Source organism: Lithobates pipiens, unplaced genomic scaffold (genome assembly GCF_037356315.1).
Source record: "Lithobates pipiens isolate NorthernLeopardFrog02 unplaced genomic scaffold, aLitPip1_a1.2 Scaffold_3, whole genome shotgun sequence".
Classification (NCBI taxonomy): Eukaryota; Metazoa; Chordata; class Amphibia; order Anura; family Ranidae; genus Lithobates; species Lithobates pipiens.
Genome location: NW_027507790.1, coordinates 127,642,734 through 127,663,412, shown reverse-complemented (window position 1 = coordinate 127,663,412; position 20,679 = coordinate 127,642,734). Strand labels below are relative to the sequence as shown.

General features: G+C 44.2%; 1 protein-coding gene across 4 annotated transcripts in view; it reads right to left on the bottom strand.

Moving 5' to 3' along the window:
- The window catches only part of MCC (MCC regulator of Wnt signaling pathway), a 523,846-nt gene that overhangs the window by 57,499 nt on the left and 445,668 nt on the right, over positions 1-20,679 (bottom strand). For all 4 annotated transcript variants that reach the window (XM_077462268.1, XM_077462269.1, XM_077462270.1 and 1 more), the window contains 3 exons: positions 14,477-14,617; positions 11,769-11,869; positions 9,593-9,776 (listed from right to left, as the gene is read on the bottom strand). In XM_077462268.1, coding sequence (XP_077318394.1) covers positions 9,593-9,776; positions 11,769-11,869; positions 14,477-14,617 — 426 coding nt within the window. The remainder of the gene's footprint in view (positions 1-9,592; positions 9,777-11,768; positions 11,870-14,476; positions 14,618-20,679) is intronic.

Genomic DNA, 20,679 nt, shown 5'->3' with positions numbered 1-20,679 from the left:
GACCCTTGTCCGAGCACGCTACCCGGCCGGCCAGGAAAGGGGGGCGAGCGAGCGCCCCCCCCCTCCTGAGCCGTACCAGGCCGGGTGCCCTCAACATTGGGGGTGCCTTGGGGAAGGGGGGGCCGCACGGCCCCCCCACCCCAAAGCACCTTGTCCCCATGTTGATGAGGACAAGGGCCTCTTCCCAACAACCCTGGCCGTTGGTTGTCGGGGTCTGCGGGCGGGGGGCTTATCGGAATCCGGGAGCCCCCTTTAATAAGGGGGCCCCCGGATACTGGCCCCCCACCCTATGTGAATGAGTATGGGGTACAATGTACCCCTACCCATTCACCTGTAAATAAAAGTACCAAAAAAAACAACACACGAGATAAAATACTTTATTGCACAGCTCCGGGGGTCTTCCGTCTTCGGGGGTCTTCACGCCAGACTCCTCCGCTATCTTCTTGTAGCTCTTTTGCTAGCGGAGGAGTCCGGCTTTCTTCCTCGCCACCGGCCTCTTCTCCCGACTTCGGGGGTCTTGTCCCCCTCTTCGGTTCTTCTGCCGGGCCACCGCGCCTTCTTATAGCTCTTTTACAGGCGGTGGCCCGGTCTTCTGTCGCCACCGCCGCCTTCCGTTCTTCTTCTTCTCCTTCTTCTCCAGGAGATGTTGCCTCGACGATCTCTCCGGCCGGAATGCCAGGGACGCACTGCGCGGCCACTTATATAGGGACAAGGGGCGGTGTCACATGGGTTGGTCACATGGGTTGATGTCACATGGGGACTATGACATCGTAAGGGGGCGGGGTCACCATGTGACACCAACCCATGTGACATAAAGCCATGTGACACCGCCCCTTGTCCCTATATAAGTGGCCGCGCAGTGCATCCCTGGCATTCCGGCCGGAGAGATCGTCGAGGCAACAGAAGAAGGCCTGGAGAAGAAGAAGAAGAAGAACGGAAGGCGGCGGAAGCGGCAGCGGCGGCGACAGAAGACCGGGCCACCGCCTGTAAAAGAGCTATAAGAAGGCGCGGTGGCCCGGCAGAAGAACCGAAGAGGGGAACAAGACCCCCGAAGTCGGGAGAAGAGGCCGGCGGCGAGAAAGAAAGCCGGACTCCTCCGCTAGCAAAAGAGCTACAAGAAGATGGCGGAGGAGTCCGGCGAGAAGACCCCCGAAGACAGAAGACCCCCGGAGCTGTGCAATAAAGTATTTTATCTCGTGTGTTGTGTTTTTTTTGGTACTTTTATTTTACAGGTGAATGGGTAGGGGTACATTGTACCCCATACTCATTCACATAGGGTGGGGGGCCCCCTTATTAAAGGGGGCTCCCGGATTCCGATAAGCCCTCCGCCCGCAGACCCCGACAACCAACGGCCAGGGTTGTCGGGAAGAGGCCCTTGTCCTCATCAACATGGGGACTAGGTGCTTTGGGGTGGGGGGGCCGCGCGGCCCCCCTTCCCCAAGGCACCCCCCATATTGAGGGCATGCGGCCTGGTACGGTTTAGGAGGGGGGGCGCTCGCTCGCCCCCCTTTCCTGGCCGGCTGGGTAGCGTGCTCGGACAAGGGTCTGTTGTGGACTTGGGGGGGACCCCCACGCCGATTTTTTTCGGCGTTGGGGTTCCCCTTTAAGTCCATACCAGGCAGCAGGGTCAGCGACGTCTCCTTCGCGGGCCCCACCTACCTGGAGACGCGCTCGAAATGAGCGGACTTTCCTCGTGTGTGGGCGAGTCCGTTCATTTCAAAAGTAGGGCGGATAGTATGGCGGACTTAGTACGCCGTATTAGTCCGCTCAAAAAGTGGTGTGTGTGGTCAAGTCCGTTCATTCGAAAGTATGACGGACTGTCCGTCGGATTGTCTGACGGACTAAGTTGGCCAGACAGTCCGCCCGTGTGTACGCGGCTTAAGGGACAATGATTTGATCTGAATGGAACTGAATAAAACAAACCAGGCACGTACAAGCGTCGCGTACAGTTGCAGTATGGCTGACATGCAGCACCCTTGCTGCTAAACTGCATCCATTAGACACTAGAAAATGCCATTTGTCTGGCTATATTGCTAGGACAGTGACTCAGAACCAGAATACAGATACTTCTGGATTAAGGGCTGGTTCACACTGGAATGTGTGCATTTAGGTTTTGACAGCCCATTCATTTGAATGTGCTCCCAATGCACAGAAAGTAGCGCAAGCACTACTTTTCCAAATTACACCGCACCATTACACACACACACACACACACACACACACACACACACACACACACACACACACACACATTTAGGTTTTGGGAAGTTTAAAGTGGTTGTAAACCCCTACAGACCACTTTGACCTACAGGTAAGCCTAGATTAAGGCTTACCTGTAGGTCCAAGAAACATCTCCTTAACCTACACGGTTAAGGAGATATTTTTCCAAAAACCGGGCACTGATGTCTACGGCACATGCAGTCATAGCACCGGAGCCGCGATACCCGGAAGTCACTCTGGGTATCATGACGGCGATGGAGGAGGTGGCTGAGGACCACTGCAGGGGCTTAGATCTCAGGTAAGTAATTCATAATGAGCTAGTATGCTATGTATACTAGCTTATTATGCCTTTGCCTTGCAGGGTGTAATTTTTTATTTGAATTTACTTCCTCTTTAAGGTATAGTTATGTATTCTGTTACAGTTATTAGCGTTGCACTGTTATTTTTTTTTTGACTAATGCAATGAAATGAACCAAATGAAATAGCTTAGAAAAATACGTAGCATATCCATTTTTAGCAAATTAGTTGCTGCTGTCAATATATATTAAATATAACAGGAACAAAAACAATCAAGGAAATGCCTCTTAAATGTAATCTTTAGTTGGTTGGTTTCACACAGACTGTGAGCATATGGCTATAATGACTAAAGCCCCATACACACTAAGATTTTCTGCAGATTTTTGTCTTCAGATTTACCAAAACCATGTAGTGCAAGGGCCTCCCTGATTGCATACAAATTGAAACTCCTAAGGTTTGACCTCATATTATATGGTTTTGGTAAATCTGAAGGCAAAAATCTGCAGAAAATCTGATAGTGTGTATGGGGTTTTAGAATTTTAAAGTGCAAGTAAACTCTGTAAACTTTCCTAGCACCAGGTCATCCGTTTTAGTCCCAAGTTACAGTAGGCAACTAATCAGTTCTCAGCCAGAGCAAGCAACTTTCCAGTTGGGAATTTAAGTAGTGGTCACAACTGCACCCAGCAGCTTTGTATACATTGTCTTCATTTCTAGCACATACATTCATTACCACATTGCAGAGAGGGTCGATTTCCTTCCATTATTTAGGCCCTGTAATTTGTATAAATATATGTTTTCTTTAAGTAAAATACCAAAGAGCAAACTATAAGCACATGCAGAAAATCCTTTAAGCTAGGAATTAATTAGCAGAATTTCTTTCTGAAACTGTCCTTTAAACCAAAGACATTTGTACTAACACATATGAACCCAGTACCTTCTATAGTTAAATAAACTGACGGACAAGGGTAAAAATATACAGTATTGAATTTTAAAGAGAAACTATAATACATTTTCAATATAGATTTTTTTTTTTTTTACACAAATAAAACCTATTTTTTAAGTGTTTGGTACTGGTTTTCTTTTGCCAACAATCTGAACAGGCAGGGAAGGTAATCCTTTAAAAACCTGAAAAAAGCCTAACGCTCAACCTCCTGGCTGCAAATGAGAACACAAAATATTTATATGCCATGTTTATCAGAATAAAAAATATTTCAAAAATGCTTACTTTTAATCCTGAAAATAAGTACATACCTTACCTCACATCCCATTCACATCGCAATGCCCCTTATCTAATATTCATTGTCCTTCTATATTCCCCGCCCCCCCCCCCCCCCCCCCCACCCATCAACACCAACAGTTGCTAAATCATCCCAGATAACATCACCCTCCCATGATTCCCTCTCTAATCCCCCTCATTCTATTCTACACCTCCCTGGACTCTTGCCTGCACACAATATCATCCAGCAATCCCTGCTATCGCCAGCTGGAGGCCCAAGGGACAGGAAACAGCGTGGATATGGTCCACTCGCTCCAGGTGGATATATGCTTCTATGTACATAGTGCTAGGCGCCTTACTAGAAAGGTCATATGAACGGAGCCCACAGGAACCTGAGACGGAGCCCACAGGAACCTGAGACAGAGCCTATAGCCTTGCACTGGATAAGACGACACAGCAGGGCTGATTCAGAGTGGGCGACGGGGCAATTAGTGATGGGCCAGCGGGTGAGCAGGCAGGCCAGACAGCGGGTAAGTGTGCGGGCATGTTAAAGAGTGGGCGGGGGGCACCCTGCCTCACTGCAGTTCCGCCCCCACTGTGCAGCCATGGGTAGCAGAGAGATTACATCTCTCTGCTGCCTGTCTTTACTCTGGCAAGTGAAAATCTGCAACTTAGCAGGCAAGTGACAATCTGCATTTGGTGGCAGGTGACGTGGCAAGTGACAATCTGCATTTGGTGGCAGGTGACGTGGCAAGTGACGTGGCAAGTGACAATCCGCATCTGAAAGCAGGTCAATGTGGAAAGTGACAATCCGCATCTGAAAGCAGGTCAACGTGGAAAGTGACAATCCGCATCTGAAAGTGGGTCAATGTGGAAAGTGACACACTCAGGGCTCTCACTGATTCTGCCTTATTGCGAGTTGAACCATTTCATTTTATATTACAATGTAATAATAGAAATAATAAGCTTCAAGCATCCTGACATATCAACCATGGTGCAGTGATGACAAAAGCGCTAACACCAGCCATTGCCCTGATAAACTGCCCGCAAAAAAGTATTTTCTGGCAGTGCCCCTCCCGAGACCAGACTCTGGATCTGCCCCTGCGACAGAGGCACAATCCACTGTTGGAGCGTAGGGAAGTAGTGCAGAGCGTCATCTGAACAGAGGAACAGGTAAGTAAAACTGCTTTTTGCAGCCCCTTAACCTAAATGAGCATTTAACCTTTTTAGTATGGGGCTGCCCCAATGTAAGGGAGAATTTTAACTCTTCCTGAAAATAAGCTAAAAAGCAAGTGACAGATGAAAATCAGTTGCCTTGATATTACCATGTTAAAACGTACAGTATAGGAGAAAATTGTCATTGGGATTGCAAATGCTTTAATTTAGAATATCAATTTCCTTGGTATTTAGATGTAATGTTATTTACAGATGGTAATACAAAATACCAGCAAAATACAAGGATAGTGCATTCAAGCCAATACTTAATTTTCTGCATAATGGCCTTTACAATCGTTATATAAAATGCTTCACGATATGGTATTTTGTTTCCAGCTGTTTGTCATTGACAGCTGGCAACGGTGGTAGTTGTATTTACCAAACATTTGTTCTGTAATGAATGGTGCTCTATGGAAAAGAAATACAAAAAAAGCCTTGACAGAATTGTAAGAGGACAGGAAAGCTGCTTATGAAGGCCAGTTGTATGGATGAAGTGACCCTTGATTTATGATATCACATATGTTCAGATGTCTGATGGATGAAGGGGATATCAGACTGCAGTGTAACATTCAGCTGATTACAGCGGCAGAAAAGAGGTTACACACAACTAGCTTCACTTTTCTATAGCATTGGAAAACAGGCTCAAAAATCTCTAGAGGAATGGTAATCATCTGATGGTGCAGGGTTAGGTCACCCATTAACATGTCTGTCTGTAGCACCGCATGATCTCAGATATCAGCCAGGGAATAACATCCCATCACGGCTTGTATTAAGTTGCACTGTTTGTGAAGCATTAATGAGCAACCGCAGCACTATTAACAAAAAGTCTAATTCCTCCCTGTGGCGTGATGCTGGCGTTATGAAATATTGATAATGAATATGTTTTCAAACTCAAGTTTGTGGAAATCTGAGAAACAGAACTTGATGTCCTTGAATACCTTTCAAGTAAACCGAGACTAGACTCTCCCCCCCAACAAGCATTAAAAAAAAAAAAAAAAAAAAAAAGAGAAGTTGACGGAATATGAAATGTATACAGCTCAGTGGAACTCAGGAGAAGATTGGGTAAGCTCATACAATGCAGTATGCTTTGCAGATGTGTAAGAAAATAAAAGGCAGCTGCAGTTAACAGGACAAGGACACAAAAACTGGTATGTTATTTGATATTGGGGAATAAACCACACCCCTATTAACATCATCATATACCAGACTGCTTCGGGACATCTCAATGTATACTTCTGCTTATTTGTGCATTGCATAGTGATGATGTTCAGATTTACAATAGTATATCCCAGGCTCACACTGCCTGGTATCGAAGAACATTTCTCCCCCTGTGTAACCTGAACCTATTCTACTCCACCATTCATATAGATTGTGCACAGGGATGGCCATACCATGTGTGCAAATTGTGCAGCTGCACAAGGGACATCTAGGTCTTAGGGGCTCATTTATACTAGACATCTGTTGGCAGATGCAGTTAGCCTTCTCATCTGTAGGCGGCCTCATGCTAAGCCCTGCATTAGAAAAACGAGTCTCATAAGAGAATCGGTCCATTTGAAATTTCCTACAGTGTTTCGAGAGAAAAGGTAGTCTGATTGGACACCAAGCTCTCAAGAGACTTTGGTGGCCATCTTAGGTGAGGGAGCCCACATCATCTTGCCAAGCATCTGGTAAGGGTGTGATGGGGAGAGGAACCCGCTTGTGAGGAACAGTGCTTAGCACAGGGTCAGGCTCCAGATGAGGAGGGATAGCTCAAGGAAGGCTCTGTTATCACTTCTAACACTCTAGCACACGGAGCATAGGTGTAGAGCTAGAGAGGACTGCAGAAACATCCTCTGCCTATTCAAATAAGGGACACTACTGGTATCGGTAGCTGTGTCCTCCAGTAATGGCAGTCATAGATGGTGTGAATCTCGGATGGTTTAACAGGGACCGGTGGACATTCGCACCATGTATGGGCAGGCTGAATGTACTCGATCGATCAACTTGGGTACAACCAGCCTGCTGGACTTCACATGCAATTATTGCAAGCGGCTGTTCTAGCTGCTAGCAAAAATTGCTGCCTTCTCCCAGAAGGGTCGGCCTCCCCCACCCCCCTCCCCTGTCAGGTGAAAACAATGGCTTGGCACGAGGGATTCCTGCATAAACACTGTTGATGGGGGAATTGCAGGAAAGAAATTTTCTCTGTCTATAACCAACCTAACACATACTGTGAACACTGAGATGATATATTATCTGGAGTGCTTATCTCTCTAATGTAGAACAGTTTATCTATTGCTGCAACAAGACTGTGCAAGTATGCTATAAACTGTGTGCAATTATTTTCTCCCAATATAAAGTACACAACTCAGGCCCTGCCTACATGTCAGTCAAATGGATGTGAAGAGCCCTGCCACAGTCATAGACCTAGACATGAAATCCCCTCCATCCAGCTGTAAGTTGATACAGCGTGCCCGAATCCTATTCTACTATTCATATAGACATATAACTTGTGCACAGTTGTGGGCATGTCATGCATGCAGATTGTGCATCTGCACAGGGGTCCCTTAGGTCTAAGGGGCTCATTTATACGTAGACCTGGACGATACTCACTTCCATCTAGCTGTACTTTTATTCAGAGTGCTCAAAACTAGCACCGGCTCTTTGGTACAGCCACTAATTCTACTCTACACTTTCACAATAGTAAGCCAAATGGGAGAGTCTAACGCAGAATGGCATATATAAACATTTCTTATTAGGAATGTCTGGTCACATGCTAAGTTTTTGGGCTGGTGTGATTAATACGGTTTTGTTTTCTTTCAATCCCCCAAATGGGCCTTATACAAACTACATACAGTACACAAACTGATAATCTTTCCTTTACTTCAATAAGCTGCTCCCATGCCAAAAGATGCCAACGTTATAACTAAAGAAGTCATTTTTAAAGAACTGGTGATTATAGGTACTGTTTGCATGGATCTGCCTGCAATTCCTGGGACTTGTGCAGGCAAGTGGCAGGAGCAGAGGTGCATGCAGTTGTGTTTTTTGGCTTAGAATCCTTATTTGCAATATGTTTAAAGCAAAGAAATGCAGGGTCTGCACATCTGGGATCAATGGGCTAGTCACTGATAAAATCAGCAATCATCAAAAAGTGACTGAGCCAAGCGTTCGAAACATCTGCTGCGTTATAAATATAGTGGCTGTAACTAACCTCCCTAATAAAGAATAAGTGAGGTGAAGCTATTTGAATCCAAACTAGTGAACCAGAGTGCACCAAGTATGGCAAATGATCCAGTGCACAAATGCATAATTATTGATCATAGAAATAAATTTATCATCTAATAAAAAGTGTCCCTGAATGTGCCTATAGGAAGCACGATTAGTACATACAATATACTCCAATCTAAGCATCACTTGTTTCTTTTTATTCTATGCTTCCATTTGATGTACCAGAATTTAGTGACACCCAGGCTGGGTTGCAGTGCCAATCGCAAATACAATGCTACCTTTACAAGATCTCACCATCAGTAGCTAGCACAATATCCATACATGGTGGAGCAATAAAAAAAAAAAAAAAAAAGTCAGAGGCCATTAAGACATGAGGCGAGTATTACAACAGATCACAATGGCTTTGGCTAAAAACTTAAGCCACTTTCACACTGAGGCGCTTTACAGGCATTTTAGTGCTAAAAAATAGCACATGCAAAGCTACTCTGTCACTCCAGTGTGAAAGCCCATTTGAAAAAAAAAAAAAAAAAAAAGTCCTGCAAGCAGCTTCTTTGGGGCGATTTAGGAGTGGTGTATACACCGTATGTTTAAACATACATGTCCTGGTTTACACAGAAGGGTAAATATAGGCTGCTGCATTGGGCTACTTGCTATAGGGGCAGACATGCAGGCTCACTCCCAAGCTGGGCTGTGTAAGTCTATAGACACACACAGCATGGCTTGAACTCTCCCCCCTGCTCACTGAGTCTGACTAACAGAACCCAATGGCTCCCACTGTGGGACCAAGATGAGAGAGAAATCAGACCTGCAGCCGGGCACAGCGCTGGATTGATACAGGAGTCAGGTGTGTTAGGGAGGGGAAGGGGGAACACACAGTGGAAGGTTTTTGTTACCTTTAAGAGGTTACTCATCCTAGAAAAATTTACATTTTGGATTACCCATGCAAGTTAAACGGAAGTGGGAGTGGGTACTTATCAAAACTAAGCATCCGCTCCCCCCCCCCCCCCCAAAATAAAAAAATACAGTAGAGCTTCCCCTTTAGGGAGAAGATCCACTTTAATGCAGAAAATGCAACAAGGTTTCAGACTTTAGAAGCACTTTAAGATGCTTCATTGCACTGGGTTTTACTTAATAGGCTTAGCATTGTGCACTTTTTATTTAATATAAATAGAGAGACAGGTGGGGTGTGGTCATTTCAAGCTACAGCCGGTTTGGAAATATTAGCTAACAAAGCACATCCGAGAAGTCTAACCTTGTTCTGTCCAGTAGAGAAGTTTAAAGAACAATACAGTAAGGAGAGTTTATTACAATACAAGAATTAATGTAATCTAGTGTAATTTGTACATTAGTAATCATGGAGCTTACAGTCTTTGTACAATATGTACATACAATAATGCTACATGAATTAATACTATAAAGGTTGTTGATTCTCTGTAGTACCTTGTATGGCTGTTTGAAGACAGACTCTCCCATGGCTGCACAATACAGCCAGTGACAGCAAACGCTCCTCCACAGCTGCCATCCAGCTTCATTAGTAAAGCTTTAGCAGCATTCTCTGCGGTCTTTCTGCAGTCATGTGCTCGCTTTAGCATCTGTGTGATATTCTCATCCCCTGACTGCTCAGCTGCATCACAAAACCAAAAACAAGCATTAAATGTGATCCCAAGAATGCCTTCATATTCATCATCCGAGTTATGCACCATTCACCACTAATGTCAATTCATTTTTGAATGCAAGATACCAGTATAAAGAACTCAAAACAATCCAGTTATAAAACTGACACAGAGAAAACTTAAAAATAAATAAATACATAGGTGGTAGGGATGCACAGATACCATTTTTTTTTTTTTACGAGTGCCAATACTTTTTTTTTTTTTAGTACTCGCGGATACCAATTACCGATACCTACCGCAACGGTTTTGTTTTCACTTCAGCTGTTAGCAATGGTACAAAGCATAAAAAGCTATTTACAAATTAAACATAGTTTTTTATTAATTTTGCACTTTTTCAACGTGAAATGTGTAAAAAAATATATGTGAATATATAGGTGTAAAAATGTTCACTAACAAAGCAAACAAAAAAAAAGTTTTAATTGTTTATCGTTTATAAAATAGACGTGAACAAAAAAAAAGCTGGAAAATAATTAAATGGAGGAGAATAGTGAGTTAATTAAGGCAGATTAGAGTAAATTAAGGGTTTAAACATTTGTTCATCCCTCCAACGGTAAAACGCCGCTAAAAATAGTGGCGTTTTACCTCCGATGCTATAGGCTCGGCGGTGTAAAAGGGGTCTAAAGATTAGAAATGGAAAAATTGACTTTATAGGCACCACTGATAAAAAAACAAAATTTTATTTGTAACAATTCACATATCAATTCTAAAATAGCATATAAAAACAATACTGTAACATCCTACAGTTTAGAAGCTTGATATCTCCAATAGTAGCCGCTTGAATCAGGGGTACATGAACTGGAAACCCTGAAAACTAGTGCACTGCTATAGAGATTAGACAGTAGCATTGAGAAAAGCCCCACGTGTTTCGCAGGAACCGCTTCTTCAGGAGCTTATATACATTTTCTGTGACAAAGGCATCTCTCCCTCTTGATTCCTGCGGCCTGGTATGATGTGCGTTTCTACACACTCAGACTGTCCAGATGTAACCCCATTTGGTGGACTCTTATTGGTATACATTATCCTATTGTGGAGATATTTGTTTATTTTAGAGTGTTATATTCTGAACGGCTTTCTTGACCCACCTTTTATCTATCCTACTATGACAATGGAATAGTATGTATTAAACATAACATTTTCAGATGGTAAGTCTAGTTTATGTTTCCACTGACAGTCTACATACAAGCCTCTTGCCCTCCTAACATCCATGCTGCAAATTGTTATTATTCCTTATGGTTTCACTGACTTTGTCAGAGAAAATGTAAATAAGCTCCTGAAGAAGCGGTTGCCGCAAAACATGTAGAGCTTTTCTCAATGCTACTGTTTAATCTCTATAGCCGTGCTTTAGTTATCAGGATTTCCAGGACAAGTAGCCCTGATTGAAGCCGCTTCTATTGGAGCCAAGTGTCTAAACTGTAGGATGTTACAGTATTGTTTTTATATGCCATTTTAGAATGTGAATTGTTACAAATAAAATGTGTTTTTTTTATCAGTGGTGCCTATAAAGTAAATTTTTCCATTTCTAACCTTTATTGCTGCAAGTATTGGTTTGGAAAAAATGGGAAAGCCTCTATTCACCCAAAGGGCATTGAGCTTTATTTCTGGGTAAAGTTTTCATTCAATGTTGGGAACAGATTAATCTAAATTCTGCTGGTTCAGCAGGGATAAGCAGAATTTTGATCAGTGTATGGCCCCCCTTGTTCGATAAAAGGCAATAATTAGATTGGCTTCTGTCGAGCGGAGATACGTGGAAAAAAAAAAAAAAAACTCCCTTGTATGACATTCTACCAAGTGCTCCCAAGATGGCTGCCTTACCATCGGGCCCCAACAGCAGATAAAGCACATTGTGTCTCCAGGAAGAAAAAAAGCACTAAAGAAAAATAAATGATTTTTTAAAATTATTAATATTAGATGCTTTTTAAGATTAGGTGCTTTTGAACTCTTACCTACTGATCCAACTCCAGCAGCTCTGAACTGTCCAAGAATGAGAGACTGCTCACTTTCTGCAAGTGCTAGTAATAATTCATATGCCTCAATACACTGCTCACTAAAAGCAGAAAAGAAGAGAAAAAATAATCAATACCTTGAAACAGCAACTGTATATCATACAAAGACAACCATGGAGCTCCAGATATCTCACAGGTAATGGTTAAGCCACAGAATCACTGGTAACCTAGATTTATTGCTACATTTTAAAATGTTGATCGGTGTTACTGTGCCATCTGTGATTAAACTTCAGAATACAGGAGAGATAAATGAAAAAGAAAAGAACATACTCCAGCAAAGGGATAGCCTGCTTGTCTTATTGCACTGGAAAATATAAGCTCCTAAAATGGCTTTAGCAAACAGTGTAAGAAACGTCATATGTTTCTTATATCAATAACCACACTTGATTAAAAGTTACATTAATGTATATTGGAAATCCAGCAAGTGTTCTTGCAGGATCCAGTTCCTTTGAAAGCAGGTTTTGGAGTTTACAACAGATTCCACTGAAAATACATAATAGTAATAATAATAATTTCTCTAATAGATAATGTCATGACCACCACAGACTTCTGTGACTGTCAACTGATGCAAGTTAGTTTATCACAAGGTAGCCAAGCTGGCTAGAAGCCAGCCAATTAGTATGGACTAAAAAAGTATGTTAAGGAACTTCTCTTATTTGCTCCTTTTTGGTGTGGTAATTAGACCACTATTATATCGAAAACGTTATATCTGTTTAATAAGTGAAAAAAAGAAAAAACAAAAACGTAAAAGCGAAGTTCACCTTTCTGAACCCGTTACATCCATATTTAGGGTGTAACATGTTCAGGCGCAACTAGACCATTCAGGGCCCCGATGCAAGAAACCATTTAGGGACCCCCCTAACACCCCCCCCCCCCATTCCATCCAAGCCCTGGGCTTCCAGTTCTGGGAAGGTGTCCATGGACATCCTCCCAGAACTCTGCCTCCTGCATGCCACCTGGGGTGCACATCCAACACGCTCTGCAACAATGCTGATCACAGATCATGATAAAGGGCTAACCACAGCCGCCCTTTACCACGTGATAAGCTGATCACATTTAAACAGATTTGCCAGTTATCGGCAGCCCTTTCTTCCCACGATGCGTCTATTTGAGGAACGGAGAGCCATTAACCAGCAAGACTGTCAGTACATGGTTTATACTGATAATCAGTGCAGCCTAGCAGTGCTGCCTATCAGTGCTCATCAATGCCCCCCATCAGTGCCACTTATCAGTGCTCATCAATGCCGCTTATCCATACCCATCAGCAGGACTCTGAGCCGAGAGCATCTCTTATACCGCTCAGAGCCTGCACTGACAGCCCCCACTCCCTCCTCCCTTGCACAGACAGGACAGGAGAGAGCCGATCTGCTCCTAAGCAGCTGAATGATCAAACTCAGCTGCTTAGATTCACAGTTCCCACAGGAGGAAAGGGGCGGGAGCACAAGGTGCAGATTGACTCTCTCCTGTCCATGTGAGGGGGATGGCAGTATCAGTGCAAGGTCTGAGCCGTAAGAGATAAGTTCTCAACCCAGAGCCCTGCAGCAAGCAACCCCGCTGGGGACCCCCAAAGCAGCGGAACGCTAGGGCGACTTATCCCCCTTCACAGCTCTCACCCGCTCGGTGACCCAGAATCCGGCAGCTCAGGGGGATGTCTGGGAGCAGCAAGTTGCTTGGTGTGCCATGATGTCAAGGTGTGTTACCGAGCAGCTCAGTGTGGAGCAGGAAGAGAGGGGCCTGGTAGCAGCAGAGGGAAACTGAATAGGAGGGGCGACAGGGCGGTAACAAATAGGAGAAATCTATCCCTGCTTCCTGCAACTGCTGAATGCCTGTAGGAGAGAAACGAGAAGCAGGCATTCAGCTCTGCATGAGACGGGGATCGATTTCGCTATATGCCACCCCTCCTATTCAACTGTACAGTGCGACCCTTGAGACCCCTGTAGCTACTTCCCCTGCTCTTTCCTCTTCCAGCTTCTGCACTGCATGCACTGGGCATCACTCCGTCTGGGACAGGAGCTGGCACTACAAAGAAAGCATTGGCTTATTCAGCTTCTGTGGCCGCCAATGGCTCTATGCAATTCAATGCTCTGGGATGGCTGGTCAGGAACCCATTGATCACAATCTGGGCTTGCCAACCTGCCATCTCAGAGCATAGGCATGTGCTTCCCTGATTTGAGGTTGCTGACCACAGAGTGTTCCATGGGCCATACATGACCTGCGGGTCACAGGTCAAGTACCTCTGCTCTAATAGGAAGCCGATCACAGCAGCATAAAAAAAAAGGCTCGCAGGACATGGGGTTGAATGATGATGGAAGCAAAGCAATCTGGAAGCAAAACAAAATTGCATCACTGCAGTGGTAAATCTGTATGCGACAGTGCCTGAGATTTGGTAAGTGTAGCTACTGGTGCTGCTTTTTTCCTGCACTGCTGAGGGATCCAGTCAGTCCAAAAAGCAGGTGATGACCCATTTACTAACTAATTATGTCACAAGTAACCTTGTGAACATCACCATAAGGGTTAAACTAATAAGCAGTGGCAATTTTTTTCCCATGAACAGACAGTTTTTCCCTTGAGCAAGAAGCCTTCCAATGCAAAGCAAACAGCATAGCATTTCACAGATAATGCATGATAACAGGTGCTCCCAGACCCACCTGTACTGCAGAGCCAGCCTCAGGGCAGTAGCATTTGATTCATATTTCCCAACCAGCATACTCATTCTCTCTGCATTGCTCTTACACTCCTCCAGTGTTATCGTCAACAAATCATTTTGGGATTTTAAGTGCTCGATTCGACTGCAGAGTTAAGAAAAAAAAAAAAAATCAATATTTTATTATCTCATGTAAATCACACACATATATACATATATGTTTTAGAACAAATTACACTCCATTGAGAGCAACAAACACAGGCCAAACTCCAGATCAATAAGCACTTAGGTGCTATAATAATAATTATGCAGGCCTATTGGTAAAAAGAATAGTACAGCATTCTCTTAACAGAGCGCGATCTCTGTGCATTTCCAATGGACGTCTTCATTAAGAAGCTGTGCTAGAGGCTTTGTGTCACAGAATAATTTTGCTTTATATACTGACAAACTTATCAGTCAGATACAAAGTACCTTAAATTCGTTCTGTCCCAATATAAACAAGCAATTTGAAAAAGACAACTTTTTAACTTGCCTTAAACGCTATTTCTTGGTGTCCATTAAGGGAATCATGAATTCAGAAATGGTCAGGTTTTACTGACACATAGGGGCGGTTGAGGAGACTGGCTAGATTTTACAAGTACAAAAATGTTATTTTCTATCTTGTCCATTGAGGAACAGAGGAATTTAGAAATCATGGGGATGTCCAAAAGCAGTTTAATCTAGGGGTGGGCAACAGTCACTGACAGATCCTAGAAAAGACTAGGAAGTGTCTGCACACAGGAATACCTGAAGTATCAACATCTGAAACTGCACCAGATAAACTACATTTTCATTGCCAGAAAAACAGTTGCCAATCACCAAGGGAAGGGCATGGAGGATTTACTTTATTTTCAAGACAAGGACAGAAGAGATCACCGCCAACCTATGACGTGGCCAACAGAAATAACACTGGTAAAGTCCCTATGAAAACAGGCAACCTTGGACAAAAAAAGGCCCAGAAGATCAGCCAATCTACGTTCGAAGCAGTGGCGGAATTATAGAGGTCGCCAAGATCGCCATGGCGACCGGGCCCCTTGCTGCAGGGGGGAGCTCACGATCATTAGCCGAACTGCAATGGGCACTGTGCGGGAGCTCCTCACATTAGGCTTAGTAGTGAAAGCAGTGTGTGCCCTGTGTGTGTGTGAGCATGCTTGTATGTGCATGTGTGTGAGCATGCTTGTATGTGCATGTGTGTGAGCATGCTTGCGTGTGAGCATGCTTGTATGTGCGTGTGTGTGAGCGTGTGTGTATATGAGCATACTTGTATGTGCGTGTGTGTGAGCATGCTTGTATGTGCGTGTGTGTGAGCATGCTTGTATGTGCGTGTGTGTGAGCATGCTTGTATGTGCGTGTGTGTGAGCATGCTTGTATGTGCGTGTGTGTGAGCATACTTGTATGTGCGTGTGTGTGAGCATGCTTGTATGTGCGTGTGTGTGAGCATGCTTGTATGTGCGTGTGTGTGAGCATGCTTGTATGTGCGTGTGTGTGAGCATGCTTGTATGTGTGTGAGCATGCTTGTATGTGCGTGTGTGTGAGCATGCTTGTATGTGCGTGTGTGTGAGCGTGTGTGTATATGAGCATACTTGTATGTGCGTGTGAGCATGCTTGTGTGTGTGTGAGCATGCTTGTATGTGCGTGTGTGTGTGAGCATGCTTGTATGTGCGTGTGTGTGTGAGCATGCTTGTATGTGCGTGTGTGTGTGAGCATGCTTGTATGTGCGTGTGTGTGTGAGCATGCTTGTATGTGCGTGTGTGTGTGAGCATGCTTGTATGTGCGTGTGTGTGTGAGCATGCTTGTATGTGTGTGTGCGTGTGAGCATGCTTGTATGTGCGTGTGAGCATGCTTGTATGTGCGTGTGAGCATGCTTGTATGTGCGTGTGTGAGCATGCTTGTATGTGCATGTGTGTGAACATGCTTGTATGTGCATGTGTGTGAACATGCTTGTATGTGCATGTGTGTGAACATGCTTGTATGTGCATGTATGTGAGCATGCTTGTATGTGCATGTGTGTGTGCATGCTTGTATGTGTGTGTGTGAGCATGCTTGTATGTGTGTGTGTGCGAGCATGCTTGCGTGTGAGCATGCTTGTATGTGCATGTGTGTGAGCATGCTTGCGTGTATATGAGCATGCTTGTATGTGCGTGTGTGTGAGCGTGTGTGTATATGAGCATACTTGTATGTGCGTGTGTGTGAGCATGCTTGTATGTGCGTGTGTGTGAGCATGCTTGTATGTGCGTGTGTGTGAGCATGCTTGTATGTGCGTGTGTGTGAGCATGCTTGTATGTGCGTGTGTGTGAGCATGCTTGTATGTGCGTGTGTGTGAGCATGCTTGTATGTGCGTGTGTGTGAGCATGCTTGTATGTGCGTGTGTGTGAGCATGCTTGTATGTGCGTGTGTGTGTGAGCATGCTTGTATGTGCGTGTGTGTGTGAGCATGCTTGTATGTGCGTGTGTGAGCATGCTTGTATGTGCGTGTGTGTGTGAGCATGCTTGTATGTGCGTGTGAGCATGCTTGTATGTGCGTGTGAGCATGCTTGTATGTGCGTGTGTGTGAGCATGCTTGTATGTGCGTGTGTGTGTGAGCATGCTTGTATGTGCGTGTGTGTGTGTGAGCATGCTTGTATGTGTGTGTGTGTGTGAGCATGCTTGTATGTGCGTGTGTGTGAGCATGCTTGTATGTGCGTGTGTGTGTGAGCATGCTTGTATGTGCGTGTGTGAGCATGCATGCATGCGTGTGTGTGTGTGTGAGCATGCATGCGTGTGTGTGTGAGCATGCATGTATGTGTGTGTGAACATGCTTGTATGTATGTGTCTGTGTGCGAGCATGCTGGTATGTGTGTGTGTGTGAGCATGCGAGCATGCATGTATGTGTATGTGTGTGTGTGTGAGCATTAATTTATGTGTGAGCATGCTTGTATGTGTGTGAGTATGTATGTATGTGTGTGTGTGTATGTGTGTGTAAGCATGCTTGTATGTGTGAGCATGCTTGTATGAGCATGCATGTATGTGTGTGTTCATATATGTATGTGTATGTATGCATGTTTGTGTGCATGTGTTCATCAGTGGCGGTGCATCCAAAAGGGTGCACAGGTTCCACCCCCTCTATGACCAATGGATAGATACATGCATAGCATAGCATGAATCTATCCATGGCCACCGCTTCCACCCCCATATTTAGGTGTCTGGTCCCTTTTGGGGTGCTGGGTGCCTGAATTACAGCGGCGGGGGGTGTTTTTGCAGCACCCGATTAGAGCCATGGGCTATAATAGGCTTCAAAAAAGGTGAACTGCGAGCGCCATGCTTGATGCTCACAGTCTACCCAGGTGTGTTAGAAAAATGAATTAATATTCACTTTCCTAACACTGAACTGCCTCTCCACCAATCAGGTGTGCGGGTCTTTTTTACCCATCACCCGATTGGCTGAAACGATAGACACAGCTATTGGACGCCCATCAGGAGGAGAGGACAGGAGATGAGGATGGCAAATAGCTGCATGGAGGACCCCGCTCATGGCCGTTACCTGCTGCCCCACCAAGACAGGGTAAGTGGCGGGCAGACAGTGAGCGGGCGGTGGGGATTCACAGTGGCAGCATTTGATGGGCACACCAGCAGCATTTGATGGGCACAGTGGCAGAGTTTGATGGGCACAGCGGCAGAGTTTGATGGGCACAGTAGTGACATTTGATGGTACAGTGGTGGTGTTTGATGGGCACAGTGGCTGTAATTGATGTTTTTTTAATCGGTTCCTTTATATGCAGCCACCCACTTGGGACTGGGCCCTGGTGTTCTACCATTGGGCTCGGAGAAAAGAACCCTGTCCGGAGGTTGGGGGCCCGCCATGGTTTCCTGCATCGGGGCTCTGAAGGTTCTAGTTATGGCACTGGTTTGAAGGCCCAAGCCTTATAAATCCAACTCTCAGGATACATAGGAAGGTTTTGTAATAAAAACAAAACAAAAAAAAAATAAAAAATTCTCACAATGGGATATCAAAAGGATAGTGAGAATCTTCACAGCATAATATTCAACAAGGAGAGTAAATTTCAGGAGTCTAACAGGGATGGTTGAAAGACCAGGGCTAGCTACCAACCATATAATTAGCCTGGCTGAAGAAAGGGAGTAGGGAGCACTACAGATAACCCTACAAGAATAGACAGGGATGAAGGCATATTGCAACCCAGGACTGGTGTACATGAACACAAGAGGATGAGCACAGCTCTATCCACATCCGGGGTTGTCGCTGGGGTCTGCCAGAAATATTCAAGGCCTTCCCTAATGTTGATCCAGAACATGGTTCTAAGAATCACCTGGTCCAGAAAAGTATCACAATCGTCCTAAACATGGGAGTAACACGAAGCATGGTCACAAAGGTGGTGTTCACTTTTAGAACAAACACTGAAATAAGAACTCAGAATGTATACAAATTGAAACCAAAAGTATAGTTTCCTTTTAGAAAACAACTTAGTGAAAGCTATTTCCAACTACTTAGCCTTGTGGTGAGTATTGGTGTAAAATTTTTCTGGAATATGCTCAGGACAGCTAGGTGATGCCTATGGTTTTAGTCTGTTCTCAATGGCAGGTGCCCATATAACATGCTAATATATCTCCAACAACACCTTCTAAATATCTGAATTTCAGCAATGGTTCCATTAAGGTAGAAAGTAAGCTCATCATTCATGAGGTTTTTTTTCATCATTTACTATAGCTTATAAGGATAAGAATGTATACTGACTGGTAAGCCACAAGTCTTGTCCAGCTCAGCACATTTCACTGCTAAGTTCATCTCCAAAAGCCAGGCCTCTGCTTCAAAACCGTGTATTAATTTCTCATGCCCTCATTTTGATTTCTCATAAACAGAAGATAAAAATCATACCTAGAATGTAATATGTATTCTAGAGATGTAATGCTGCTAGGCGCTACAATTTGCATATAACCAACACCAAGTATCAGCATAAAACAGCCAAAAAAATCATTAGTGCTCCCTGAAGGATAAAGCCTGGAGATTGTCTCACTTCTGCTCACCTGGAATCCAGATGGTAGGAATGATAGAGCTCTCACTCATAGATTAAGAGCTGATTTATCCCTGCTCAAGAGAGCTTTTCAGATGTTCCCTACCTGTATTTTACTGATTGTCAGACATAATGGTTTGCTGCAAACCGTTACATCTGGAATGTGTGCAAAGCTTTCTTTAAAAAAAACAAGCTCACTGGGAATACAGACTGTTTTCCCTTTACATCTCTGTGTGGTAGCTCCGCTAAGGTTATGTGCCATTACTTCCAGCGTTAAAAGCACCAGACGTCACTAGCAAACGCTGATCGTATTTCTTTAGCTGTTCTTACTAAATGTCACATCAGAATTTTAACAATCAAATGTCCCCGGTTTGACATGTTTTACTGTCTGAAAATTATTACAGTGCTTTATCCCTGGCTAGAAATAAACTTTTCTTTTATTGGAACCAAGTAAAACCACCAGACAGCATATATTTATATTTCTTTGTTTTGCTCCTTCGCCATTTCTTTTCTTCAGTGTATACAGAACTGTCTTTAGCATCATTCAATAAAATGTGTGTGCTCATACAGCATCTACAAGGACAATAAAAGCTGTAACCTGACAGCTACAGTGTTTTTTTTATCTCGGATTATAAAAATCTTTTGTACTATTCTAATATTCTAGGTGGTTCCTGAGTAAAACACCAGAATAATTATATATATATTTTTATAAGATCTGAAAGGCCACCTATCTCTTATACTCTTCTAAAAAACAGCAACGCCTGTCCTACAGCTGTTTGTGGACAGCAATCTGACTGCAAAAATAAAGTTGCTTCCAAAGAGAATACTTCTGGATGTCAATGCAGGTAAAGGTTGTTCTTTGCCCCAAGAAACCTAAGGCCGCGTACACACGCGCGGACTGTTCGCCCAACCTTGTCCGCTGAACAGTGTTTGGGCGGACAGTCCGCTCGTGTGTGGGGCTTCAGCGGACAGTTTCAGCGGACAGTTGGACGAACAAGGTCTTACGGAAATTCCGAAAAACTGTCCGCTGAAACAAGGTTTCAGCGGACTGTTCGCTCGTGTGTAGGCTTGTTCGGCCAACTAAGTCTCGCGCATGCTCAGAAAGGATTTCCACGTCGGAAGGTTGCATTGCAGTGTATAGGACGTCGTATTTTTCGTCCCGT